General features: G+C 38.0%; 1 protein-coding gene across 1 annotated transcript; it reads right to left on the bottom strand.

Annotated features, from left to right (window-relative positions):
* Positions 1-2,738: 2,738 nt before the first annotated feature.
* On the bottom strand, positions 2,739-12,826 carry LOC103703232 (uncharacterized). Its single transcript, XM_088723463.2, has 3 exons — positions 12,536-12,826; positions 8,997-9,911; positions 2,739-5,154 (listed from the first exon to the last, which is right to left on the bottom strand). The coding sequence occupies exons 2-3, from the start codon at positions 9,909-9,911 to the stop codon at positions 3,265-3,267; spliced, it is 2,805 nt and encodes a 934-aa protein (XP_088579589.2). The 5' UTR covers positions 12,536-12,826; the 3' UTR covers positions 2,739-3,264.
* Positions 12,827-13,120: the final 294 nt, after the last annotated feature.

The following is a 13,120-nucleotide window of genomic DNA, read 5'->3' as shown; positions in this document are numbered from 1 at the left end:
CTATCTCGACACTCTGTATGGTGGGATACCTAAACATCTCGCCAGTATTTAAAACCTTGTTTGAGAGAGAGAGAGAGAGAGAGAGAGAGAGAGAGAGAGAGAGAGAGAGAGTATTGTCTCAAGCCTAACCAGGCCTAACCTCAGACCTAAATTTTGAAATGATAATTGTAATCCGAGCAGAACTAGGCATTTGTTGTGCCATGCCGGACAGATGACGTGTCATAGCTATCAAAGCAGAAAGTATTTTACAGAGACTTTGTGAAACTTTGTGTGACTAACTGGCATCAAAAAATAATTTTCTTTGCAAATTAGATTCAAGAGAAGTGTGAGGCTAATTTATGAGTTTACACACATCTAATTATCTCAATATATTCAGCTAATTGATCATTCTAGATTTATTTACTAGTTTTAGGAATTAATCATAAAAGAGTAATGCTACAAGGCGTCTGGGTGCCCATTCCATGCATAGGAGAAGTTACTCCTGCCATTTTTATGAGAGGACTGGTCTAATTCATGAGAACTGGTGTGATGCACAAGCATGTTTCAACAATGAATTGCAAACCAGGACTGCTTCAGATTGAGGAACTTTCTGTAAGCACCAAAGGATGGCCAGAGCATCTCCCTTCATAAAGTAATAATTTAGGAAACTAAATGGTGAAACCCGTAGATATAGGGTGTATAATATAATCTGACTAAAAACTACCATCTTGATTTATTTATTGAAAACTAGGATGACAGGAAGCCCGGTTGAAATCAGGTGAGGATGAGATTCAAACTTAGGTTACTAGTAGCCAGCAGCCAATAACTTTGCCAATTGAGCAAGTTGGCAACCTAAACCAACAAAAAAATTTTAAAAACCAAGAAATTGAAATGTCTGAAAATTACAGCTTAAGATTGTTGTGAAGCAACAAAAGAAGTACATGAAAACTTTGTAGCAAATGTATTTCTCATTGGTTTCTCTATTTTTTGAGAGAATGCATTGGTTTCCCTATGATTGTTCATAATGTTTCTTAGAGCATTTCATTTTTCTAGAAATGAATCTATTTCCAATAATAATTTCCCAATTCGCACAAATCATCTCATATTTTCTTTATTTATGATGGGCCAATTGCACAAATTAGGAAATCATGGCATTCTGTTTTCTACTTAATTTACTTACCTGAAGGTGTTTACGGCAGAGCATCCATGGCTCCATGGTATAGGGTACTCTGCAAAGCAAAGTAACAAAGCTCAGATCTAAAATTCTTCAAGGAATTTGACATTTAAAACCCAAGCCCTTCTAGAAGTGAACCTAGAGTAGTAAATCCACGAAGCTAAGTAGACCAAGGGGTCGATCTCCTAGTTTAGTAGAGCAAATATCTAACCCTATTATCAGGTGGGAAGAAAACCTTTGAAGTTGCATTCCCTGGGAGCAGTATGGTGAGTACCTATCCCTCCAAATCTACTACATCTATACCACATCTCACTCCTCATTCTTTTTACTAGAATGTAGCATATGCAATACATCTAGCCTTTTCTAAAACAATTAATAAATGTCAGAGAAAGGGTTTAAATATTTTATCTTGTAATTAACAACCACATGCTCCAACTAATTTACCTAACATTATGAAGGAGATCCATGGGAGACAGCTGGTGGGGAAACACAATAAGATAAGAAACACAGGAAACACGGATGGTTAGACATGCCTCATCCATGGCATACTAAAGAAGCTGACACTATATATTAGAAATTTAGAATAGATCTTTCCAAAACTAACATCCAAGCCGCTCAAATCTCCACATTTTAATGCATCCCAAGATCTCTGCCACACAATCTTCCTCCATTCCTAATCTCTGTACATATTTTAAGCAGCTTAGACACAAGGTGAGGGAACCTGATCATATCATTTCTTATTTGTAAAACTTCAAAGCAAGGGAAGAGCAATTAAGCCTACAATCGGTGCCACTGAAAATGATGGTCCATAGTCTATGCAATGCATGCATGGATTGGAATGATACTAAGTATCTTCCAGGTGAAAAAATAGAAATATAAGAATGAGAATGGGTGTGAAATAGTAAACTCATTCATGGGTTGGAGAACTTGGATTATTAGTTGAAAGCGAACATTTAAGGGGCCTGAAAAATAATGTTTGAAAAGTTCAGAGAAGCTTTTAGGGGACCCACACAGACCTCTGATTGTCACAAGAAGATTGGTGCTCAATATCACTAGAGACTGGAATCTTCAAATTGAATAATTAGAGCAAAATGACAAATTTGTGTCACTTTCAAAAATCTTTTGCAAAGATGTCTTCACAGTCTACCTAGTAGCTACACCCTACAAAGCCTTAGTTCTTTGCACGGTGCAAGATGTCTAGGGAGTCAGCCTCTAGGATGTAAGCTGTTTAGATCCTGAAACGTCCTCTCACTCCTCAAGATCACCACAAGCTCTAAGAGACACTAAAATGCTTTCTCCATATGCTCCAATGCATCTCAGGCTCCATGAGTGATGACTCCCAGTTCCTGTGATTCTAGGTTTGCCCTCAGCCATTAACATGGAGGAAAATGATAATTTAACAATCCCACTTTGTAAGATGCTTCCATTTTATGTCTCACTCGAATCATGCCAACTTCCTTGAAATCAAAGCAATCTATAAACACCAAAGGAGGCCACAACAAGTGCATACTAGATCAAGGTTGATTACTGATCTGAACTGACAACTGAATGAGCATCAACAAACACCAAGCGAGAAGAGGAAGAATGATGATGATCATGATTGTATAGCCATTAAAATGCTACAAGATTTATAAATTCAGTATAAACTTGTATAATGAGGGAGCACATCATGAAAATTTTGATGCTACATAATCGTTGAAATCAACTGAATCCTTGCAATTACCCTTTTAAAGACAGATTAGCCACAGCTGCCCTGCAATTTATTCTATCAAGTTTTCATGATGAATAGACCAAGATGAAAAGCACATGTTACCTGACCAACAGGATGCTGAAGTTTCTGTCAACTGATCAGCCACTTCTGCGAATTCCCTGAGCTTTCTTGTCCAGCGATTACATGTCATGCAATGCCCCATGATATCCTATTCCAATTAACTTGGAGGAGCAAATCTAGTATAGCATACAGATCACCTTGAAATACGACAACTAGAACTTCTCCAGCCACTGTGCAGTGCAAGTTCCCCACAAAATGTACGTCATGCCTTGAGGACACAGCATCAGATAAACCACAGTGCTGCATTTCCAGTTCTTCAAAGAAATGAAAAGCAGGCAGGTTAAGGTACCCCAACCGAGTGATGAGTCCCTTTTCTTTCCGATTCAACATATGAATCGTTAAACGTGATTGTATGATTTGTACTGCTTCCGTACCATTCATTTGTTCCAGAATTTGGCTCCTTGATGTCAGAACTAACTGCACTGATGCTAGTAGAAGGAACAGGTACCGAGGTTTCCGTCTTGCGTACACGGCAAGAGGATCTGCTTGTGGGGTTACCTGATGGTGGGACTTTTGTGTCCCTTCCCTTACGCTTTGCACCAAGAAATCCACATGCAAGAGCTTCTAAGGCTCTTGTGGTCGGTGGCCGGTTCCTGGTGCTCTGCCTTCTAGAGTTCATTGAAGGCTGCTCATCATGCACTCCATCGGACATTCCCACTACCTGGGAACCATTATATTGCTGCTTTTCTTCTGGTGGGCATGCCAGTTCCTCTGGGTTCAGATAATCCTGACTGCCTGTAACCTCTGTGTTGAAGGGTTCAGCAGTCCCATAATCTGTCGGAATATGCGGTAGGTTTAGGTCAATGAAAGTGTTGAGTTGAGACTTTTCCTCACTGACTGTTGTATCAATTACAGAAGCCGTAGCATAATGCACTCCACTAAAAGCACACTTGCTGTTTTCATCTGTGATATGATTAGTTGAAGTGTTCACAGGTACCCTCCCTTGAGACAGATCAAACTCTGCATCTGTGGTATGACTTGGATTTGATGAATGCAAATCACGGTGAATTTCCTCCTTATTCAGTGAATGGCCGTTTGGAAAAGAATAAGTACCGCGACAACTTTGTTCATACTTACAGGCAATTAACCTCCTCCGTTTTGACATGGGTGCTAAATAATCTTGTTGGTCAGATTTTGCCCTGTGGCTGAATTGACACTTTATATCCATTATTGGCAGCTTTTCACTAATTCGATCAACACATTGATCATTGGGAACATGCCCATTTATTAGCATCCTTGTGTTTGAGACAGTAACCATATTATCAGATGGATGATATTGTGTACCCTTTCTAATCAAGCAACTCTTGCTTTTATCCAATTTCTTGTCAAGTGTGGTATTCAGATCAGAATCTCCTTGATCATCTGATGAACTAGCATCAGAGTTCAGCTGCTCTGATGAGCTACTGCTCCCCATTTCTCCTGAACAAGTTAAAAGGTCATACGTGGAATCAACAGGTAAACTCCTCAGTTCTCTCACTTTTATTGGTCCTTCTCCTTGAACCATACTTGTATCCACCACAGTAAATTTCATGAGTTCTGAATGGCAATTTGGGAGCCTTGGACGAAGATAGCAGTGGCGTGGATGTTCAGAAAGACCATTTTGGCCTGGTCTGTTATCTGCAGCCCATCCATTTTTATCCTTGATGCTGCTGCTCTCCATAGCTCCTTGAACCTCTAAGTCAAGAAGCCTTGGGTCTGATGCAACTTTGTTCAAGACATCACTAATAGAATCAAAATAGTGATTGCCTTTTACAAGATTTTTTCTGGAGAACTTCTTAATGCCAGGAATGAGAAATACTAATGCATGCTTAGAGACAACTGAGCTGAGATCTTTGGGCTGCTCTGAATGCCAACCTCTTGCTAGCAAACGAGGCCAAACAGCTTCCCAGAAGAGATCATTTGACCTTGCTTTGCTTAACCTGAAATCACCTGTCAGAAACTTGATGATATCACCAGATGAAAGAGAAGAACATGCTTTGCCGATTGGAATTTCAGGCCGGACAGAGACAGGTTGATTGGTTCTAACTGGATCTAATACAATGCCGGTGAGGTCATTCTTCCCTTTGCCAATTCCGATAGATTCTACTAAAACTTCCATGCCAACAATAGCCTTTAAAGTGAAGACAAATTCCTCAAGAGAAACTCTTCCCTCGTTAAATGTCTTAATGACCTACCAAAATAAATATAATTTATAAACAGGAAGGATATTTCAATAAGAAATATGGAACATAACTCAAAGCAAATATTGAGTCCAAAGTTTGTGACTTCGAATGCAGGAGGCACACAGTATTAATAGGAACTGAGAATTTATGGATGAGAAACAACAAAAAGGGCAAAATTAAAGAGTGAGAATAACATGTTTGAAAGATTAAACTCCAAGAGTAAGATGGACAAGATAAACACAAATTCTGAAAAATAAAAACAACAATCAAAGCAAATGGTGAGGTTCCAATGAAACAATCAAGAAATCATCAAGTTTTACACTCTTTATCACGAGCTAGGTCATTGAATAAATTGACAGTTGGATTTTTCTTCAATCAATATAGTTTTTGATAGTTTAGAGATCTCTTTCCAGCACAGGTAGTGAATCCCTTCATTTCATTCATAGTCTAAGAAACATAATTTTTAAATATCACGCCTTAGCATAGATCTCTGCTAATTGCATAAGCCTAAAAGAAAGAGAAAAGTTCACCATAGTTCTTGGATTAACAAATGTTATCTTGATTTGGCTTTCACAAAACTAAAAACCACATCGCATAGCTTGGTCAGCCTAAACATGACTAAAGATTATGGCTTTAGAAAAGAAGTCTTGAATAAGGCTAACAGTAAATATTATAAAGGTATACATAGATCATGCATTTCTATTACATTAATTTGAGTATTCAATATGGTTACTGACATCAAAAAGACTAGAGATACTACCCTTAAAAGGCCTTTCATTAAAATGAGATGGGAAATGGAACACAAATAAGACCAAAAGCATCAGTTCACATAACAGCATAAGCCAAGAAGGAAAGGAGGTTCAAGCCAGGAAAAAGATCTTCCTTGGTTCCTTATATGCTAGATCTTTCCAAAAAAATTATTTTTGCCGGCCTCTGATTGTACTTGAACAGGACTTGAACATATATTCATAAGTTATAAATATTTTAAGAAATCAAGTAAACTAATGTGATTGAGCAAAGTAGCAAACCCTTCGCACATAAATTATTCTGTGCAATGAGAACCTCAGGAAGCATTTAATATGTATACTACCAATATATTAGGGCTAAAATCGGATCGGATATGGATCAGATACTAGCATATGCATATCCATATTTGTTTTGATTAAACAAAACAAATACAAATATAGATACGGATGTTAGTCGGATGCAAAAATTCATATCTATATTTGTTTTAAACAGATACGGATATAAATAGGATACCAAAAGTATAGATATAAATATAGATATAAATTAGATAATTAAACTTTATGACCACAGAATTAAAGATATTACTAAGTGGATGATAAATCAAGTTAATAGCATGTTAATGTAGTCATTTATTTTTCTTAAAAGTTCATGAGTGCAATATAAATTAAATAGAGTTACAAATAGAATTGAATATTCGAATAGGGATCGGATAGTTATTATCCATATCCATATCTTTTTTTTTTTACGGATATGGATACAGATATGGATATTAGTAGGATACTCAAATTTCTATCTATATCCGGATAGATTCGAATATGAAAACGGATTCGGATGGATATTACCAGATCCACTTTCACCCCTACAATATATGTATGTTTGGGTTATTTTTTGCTACCTTGGTCAATGAGGATCCATAAATCCAGTCCCAAATAGTTGGGGCACCGCTTGATGGTTTCCTTATACTTATGGTTATTTTTTGTGTTTTGTCATGTTAACATGGGAATGAGTTGTCTTTTTCTTTAAAAAAAGGTGTCAGACTGGAGGTTTAAAGCAACATTCACATCAGAAATACTGTGCCCCTAAACTTCCAATAAGTGGGGTTAGGGATGCTAATGAAAGACCAACTTTTTATAGAAATTCGCTTCAAATTCCCATCAATTTAGCTCAAATTCAGATAAATGTAATGCCATTGTTAGCCTAGATTCTTTGAAGTGCTTGTTCAGTGTTCGAGTGCTCAATATGCAGCCTAAGGTTAATTGTGGAAGGAAGTCATTTTTTTTTTATTTTACCTAAACTACCTTTAGTTTGGTGTAAGAGCCGTGGTGGAAGACTAGACAATACAAAACCATTAATAGTAAAAGTCATTTACTGCTTACTGAGACACACCTAAACCAAGAGACCACGCAAAACGACATACCATCAGAAGTATAAATGACCAAGACAAGATAATATTGTGCCTGCAATGGTTGCATTGGCACTGTTGGTTTTGCACCAACTATTCACCCCACTAAAGAACTCGTCTTGATATTAATACTTAGCTAGAGAAACAGTATCAGCTTAGATGTTTTGCCAAAAAGAAACACCAGCACCTATAGGAGCTATGACAGTAGCTACAGAAAGGGATAGTTATCGCAAAGTGCCCTTCTTCCTAGCAATCTTGGCATATATCTGAAGCATATCCAAAACTCAAATGGTAGCAGTAAGCAGACTTGCTGAGCCAAAAGGATGAGCATGGATCATGATGTCGATACCACTGATGCTAATGGCTAGTAACTAATCTATCAATTATAAAAACCTATACACAAACCTCAATGCAAAGAAAGGTACATACAGCAAAGTGCGATGGACCAATATATAACTATATAAAGTTTCTGGTAAAGTAAAACCATTATTATTAAGTAGAGGTGCTTTTGACACACCCAGACACATGGACTAAAAATGTATTGCTTTCGCTTGGGACACTATAATATGCATCCAGCTACTAAAAGATGTACTTGTATCTCAGAAGGTTCAAAATGAATTATTATTTGGAGATATTTTCATCAACTAAAATTTTATTTATTCACAGAAAATATAGTTAACTTATATAATTAACAGGATTTTTATTAAGATTCTGTAAAACATCTATGTTCAAGTGTATTAAAATATAAATGTCCATTGTTAACAACTAGGTTTCATTCATATCTAAAGAGAAACTAACTTCTTTTATTTATTTTAAAAAGAATAGCTCATTTTTGTGTAGGGAGAAAATAATCGGCTATTTCTCTTTCTAATGGGATATAACCAAGGTTCGCCATCTCGGTATCAGACTCCATAATGGTACCATCCTTTTACAGTGTCGGCACGTGGAACGATATAAGATGGCGAGGCATACCGAGTATCGGTACGATACGAGATGCGTACCGGTTTAGTACTAGTATGGTACAGTACCGACCAAAACAGCAAACCTTGGATATGACAATCAATTATATCTTGCTTATAGCCTGATAGATTTCTGAAATTTTTATTCTTATCATGTATCTGTCAGTCTTGTAGTATAACTGCTGAAATGACACATCAGCATGATGTAGCCACAGAGTGCAAAGGCACCATTATGAGAAAACAAAAGAAAACAGATTTAGAAGTAGTGAATTCTGTATTTCGGCTGGAGGCAGTCTCAACAGCAAATCAAAAGAACTGAATGTTCATTATCCACAGACTTGTGAGATAACAAATTTGTTAGAGAGTTATACTATATATCATATACAAGTATTCTTAAAATTATAACTAATTACACAAATCAAATTGGGCAAATTCTCTAGTTTTAGAAGAGAATTAGAGCATTACTAGCATATATACCTACATTCTGATACCTTAGTCTCTTGTATTTCCATTGGAGAAATTTCCAGAAGTAGCACTAACATAAGCTATGGATACAACAGTAGCAGGTGCACATACAGAAATATATACGTAATCTATAATCTATAACCCTTGTATATGTATTGGACAAAAAGGAAGGATAAATAATGACTACCATTAAAATGAAACATTGGCATTTTAGAGTCACAGAGCCATAATTGCATATTTGGCATTGCATGTTCAGTGAAAGTCAAAAAAACCATACCTCCAGCAAAGTATCTTGACCTTCCTTAGATACCGTTGGTAGCACACGTGACAGTAGTTCTTGTTGTCTCCAACCCATGAAAATGCGCTGTCCAAGCATACACTTCCTACTTCTTATCTTTCTACACTCTGACCATCTACAGTATGCATCAGACCTATAAAACTTCCCATAGTAGTAGGATAGTATGTCTCCCATCTTTTTATACTCCATAAATTTCTTCACCTGAACAAGATTTTTTCCAAACATGTAAAGACCAAGGAGAAAACTCTGTTTCTCAACATTGCCCCATGAGGGAGCTGGTGAACCAGGCAACGGAATGTAACTTTTGGCTTTACCCCAGTGTTGCCAAGGAGAACCTATATTCATCCGATCATCTGCAGCACTGCATCCCTGACTTGTGAAACCTGCAGACTCTTTTCCCTGATCTGCTAAATGATTTGTTAGCTCAATTTTACATGCTGAGCCTTGAGGATATAAATCATGAGAACTTGAATTTTCTGCTGGAAATTCACCCATTATAATGCATTTAGCATCAATCTGGCTTTCTTTATTGCTTCTAAAGTCCATGGACCCAGCTTCATCAGTACCAATTTTTGAACCAAGGAATTCATCCTCTTCATTTTCTCTAGGGTCACCCGTATGGTGAATCCACATAACCGGAATGGCTAATCCTAGTCCAAAAATATAGTTTTCATCAAGCATGTTCTCAGCACTAACTGGGCGAGATCTAAGATGAAGGCATTCAGATTCTGTCGCCAAGGTTGGAATCTCCACCTGGTACTGATCTCCTATGCGAGGGCACACTGGAGGTTCATCATTGACATCATCTGCGCCAGGGGAACACACCAAATGTAACTGGTCAGCAAATGTCTCTGCACTCTCTTCTTCACCATTTTCTAGTTCAATGGAGTTCATCTGCGAAATCATTAGAGACAAAAGATAAAGGTCTGCATTTTCCATAAATCCAAAATGGCATAAGTTATCATACATAAAGCAAAAGTAACATAAGAAACGCCACTACTGTATTCACCATAATAAGAAAAGTGAATAGGCTGCTGAGATCACTGATAGAGAAAATTCAAATCAAGGAACAACAAGCTGGATGATGCTAGTATTATAGTACAGTCAAAATGGAAAAAACAGGTGCTGCTCTGTCTCCGCAACTTAGAAGGCCTGTTTAGCATACTGAACCATAATACCTGTTAACTTTTATCCAACCAATTACATATTGCATAAAGATGATAATACTTGAAAGGACATAGGCAAAGATCTTCAAAAACTAAAATCTCATACATAGTACATCGTACCATACATGGTTTATATAAGCCTATATAGGTTGTATTAATCCCATACATGGTACATCGTAGCGGCCCAAACTGAGCAGTAGGAGGCGTACCATACCGTACCGGTTCGAAACCGATACCCGTTATGGATGGCGTATCAAAATTCCATACCGTACCATATCGACACTATGCTAGTGTAGCACCGGTACTGAGTCCGGCACTGACACGACGAACCTTGATCCCATATCTAGATTTTCTAAAAGCTCGATTGACATACTGACTCGAGTGATAGACATGCTTGACCCAACCAATTCGACCGAGTATTTGGCCCGCCGAGTGAACTACTAAACCAATTTATTTTAGAAAAGAATAGCTTCAATTAAAAAACATTGGTTCAGGATTTACTTTAGCTTAGAGGTTTTAAATAAGAAGCCCTAGCAAGCTCTCCTCTACTCTCCCCAAATACCCTCCCATTTGCAGCCAAAACACACCAGCCAATCAAAGATCGGACAATGAAAAGGAAGGGTTGTCCCCAAGGTCCGCCGTACCGGTACCGGTCGGCATACCGGTGGCGGCCCGGACCGGTACGAAACCGGTCCCGTACCGGTCCTGTACCGGTCCGTACCGGTGGCGTACCGGTCCGAACCGGTCCCGTACCGGTCCGAACCGGTCCCGTACCGGTCCGAACCGGTCCCGTACCAGTCCATACCGGTTCTTCAACAATAAATTACCGGTACCGGATTTTACGCTGATCCGGTACCGGTCCCAGGTTGTCCCTCATTACTGGTGTTGGTTTGCCAGAGTTTATAAGAGGTAAACAAACTCCTCCTCCTCATTCATTTCCTATCCCTAGATTAGTTTTCCATCTTGATCCAGGCTGCAACCAACACCAATAGGAGTTTAACATAGTTCTAAATAATGGCAATGTGGAAAAGTTGGCGACCAGACATTTGTATTGGAGTCGTGAAAAAATTGTGGGTGCCAATGTAAAGCATAGCTCGTATTGCAATGAAAATTTTAAAGCAACAATTAAGAAGAAATGGAAATTAACCTTTCCTTTATGTATTGCATATAAATGAGTAATTGATACGTATAGTTGGTTATGAGGCTGTATGTTATGTTGTCATATTTATTTTTTCCAATCCACTATATAGTTGCTCTAATGCCTGAACTTATGATATTTTATTAGATTTTTTGGATCATCTTTTCTTATGTAACATTCAACTTTTAATTAATTTTGAAGATCTCACTAAAAAGACTTCCTAGTTTCAGTTAGATGCATGTATTGATCACTATTTCTGGCATAATAATATGTATCAGCCCTTTCCCATCTTTATCCATATTTTTCTTTTCTTAGATTTTTAAAATAATTGTGTTATTTTTTGGTTTTTATTTAATTAATTTATTTATGATGTCATGTTAATGGGTCAACCTATGGTTGACCCGCCGACTCATGATCAATGCCATATAGCCCATGCCACTTTGTTTTTTTAAAATTTAATACACTATCCCATACTGATTAATAAGTCCTGTTGTTAGAGAATTTGTTACCAAGTTTGATTCAACTATGAGGTTTCCATATTTGACACATTTTTGTTGGATGGACATGAATTAAGTTGTTAAGACGCTGTGTGTATTAATCTACCAGTTTACTAATCCAAGTGGTCCCGTACCATGAAGTACTGGAATAGACACAAATGGCATGGAGGTTGGCTTCCCCTTCCTATTATATGACGTATTGGTTGAGGGGAGCACAACCAACTGCCTGGAATAAGGAAGAACATGAAGGCTGCTTCCTTTATTTCCATGAGAGCAAAAATTTATCAGAGGTACTCCAGGTCCTCGTGATTGTGACGGTGATCACAATGACAACGTTGATGATGAATAAAATCTACTAAAATATAAACCCTGATTTCAAGAAACCTAAAGAAAATAGAAGCCTTAATCATATAAACGATAAACCCCACAAAATATCATACTCGTGAAGCAGAAACACATAGGTACTCCTATTAATTATTATTGTGAATAAACATGAATGTGGAATATGCTGAATTATTCGATTCAGATTGGTATTGTCAATTCATCCGGAATTATTAGGAGTAACAACAATGATTTTGATATCTTTTGCCAAATTCGAGAACAACCATTGCGACATTCAACTCAGAGTTAAACATCTTACGTGCTATTTCAGATCGAATCGAGATAGAGAAAGTGAGAGAGATAGAGAGGAGAAGGGAGGGGATGCTATATACTGACTCTGGGGACGATTTCCGGCGGTGACGGAAGAGACCGGCAGGGGTCGGTGTCCACGTCGAGGACGGCAAGAGGGGGCAGGTAGGCGGCGGCGGCGGCAGAGGATAGGTTGAAGCGCTTGATGACGAGGACCTGGGAATAGTTGAAAGACGAGGTAGCGGACGCCGGCAGCGGCAGCGATGGCGACGAGGAGGAAAAGGAGCGCGGACGGTAGGGCGAGAGAGAAGGTAGGGTGCGGAGGAGATCGGGGTCGAGCACCGGGGGGTGTCGGGAATCGTCTTCGAGAATGGCTCGAGGGAGACTCGTTTTTGCGTTGTCTGGAATTTTACGTACACTAGTGTAGACAATAACGCACGTGCATCGCACGTGAAAATTTTTTAAATCCATACCTTATTTTAGAATAAAATAATCAGATTATAACAAATATTTCGTACATCAATCAATTTCTATAAGTACGGCTTAATATGTTACAATATCGTTCAAGTAAAATGAAATAATTTATATATAGATGAGCTGGATTTTGCTTAAGTTTTAGAATTCAACCACTAATTTATACAGATAATGTCAAATTTCAACCACCACCTTTTT

The sequence above is a fragment of the Phoenix dactylifera genome, chromosome 6, assembly GCF_051530095.1.
Source record: "Phoenix dactylifera cultivar Ajwa chromosome 6, Ajwa_hap1_PhDact_Kaust_v1.1, whole genome shotgun sequence".
NCBI lineage: Eukaryota > Viridiplantae > Streptophyta > Magnoliopsida > Arecales > Arecaceae > Phoenix > Phoenix dactylifera.
The sequence above is the reverse complement of the archived record's forward strand: the minus strand, read 5'-3'. Positions and strand labels throughout refer to the sequence as shown.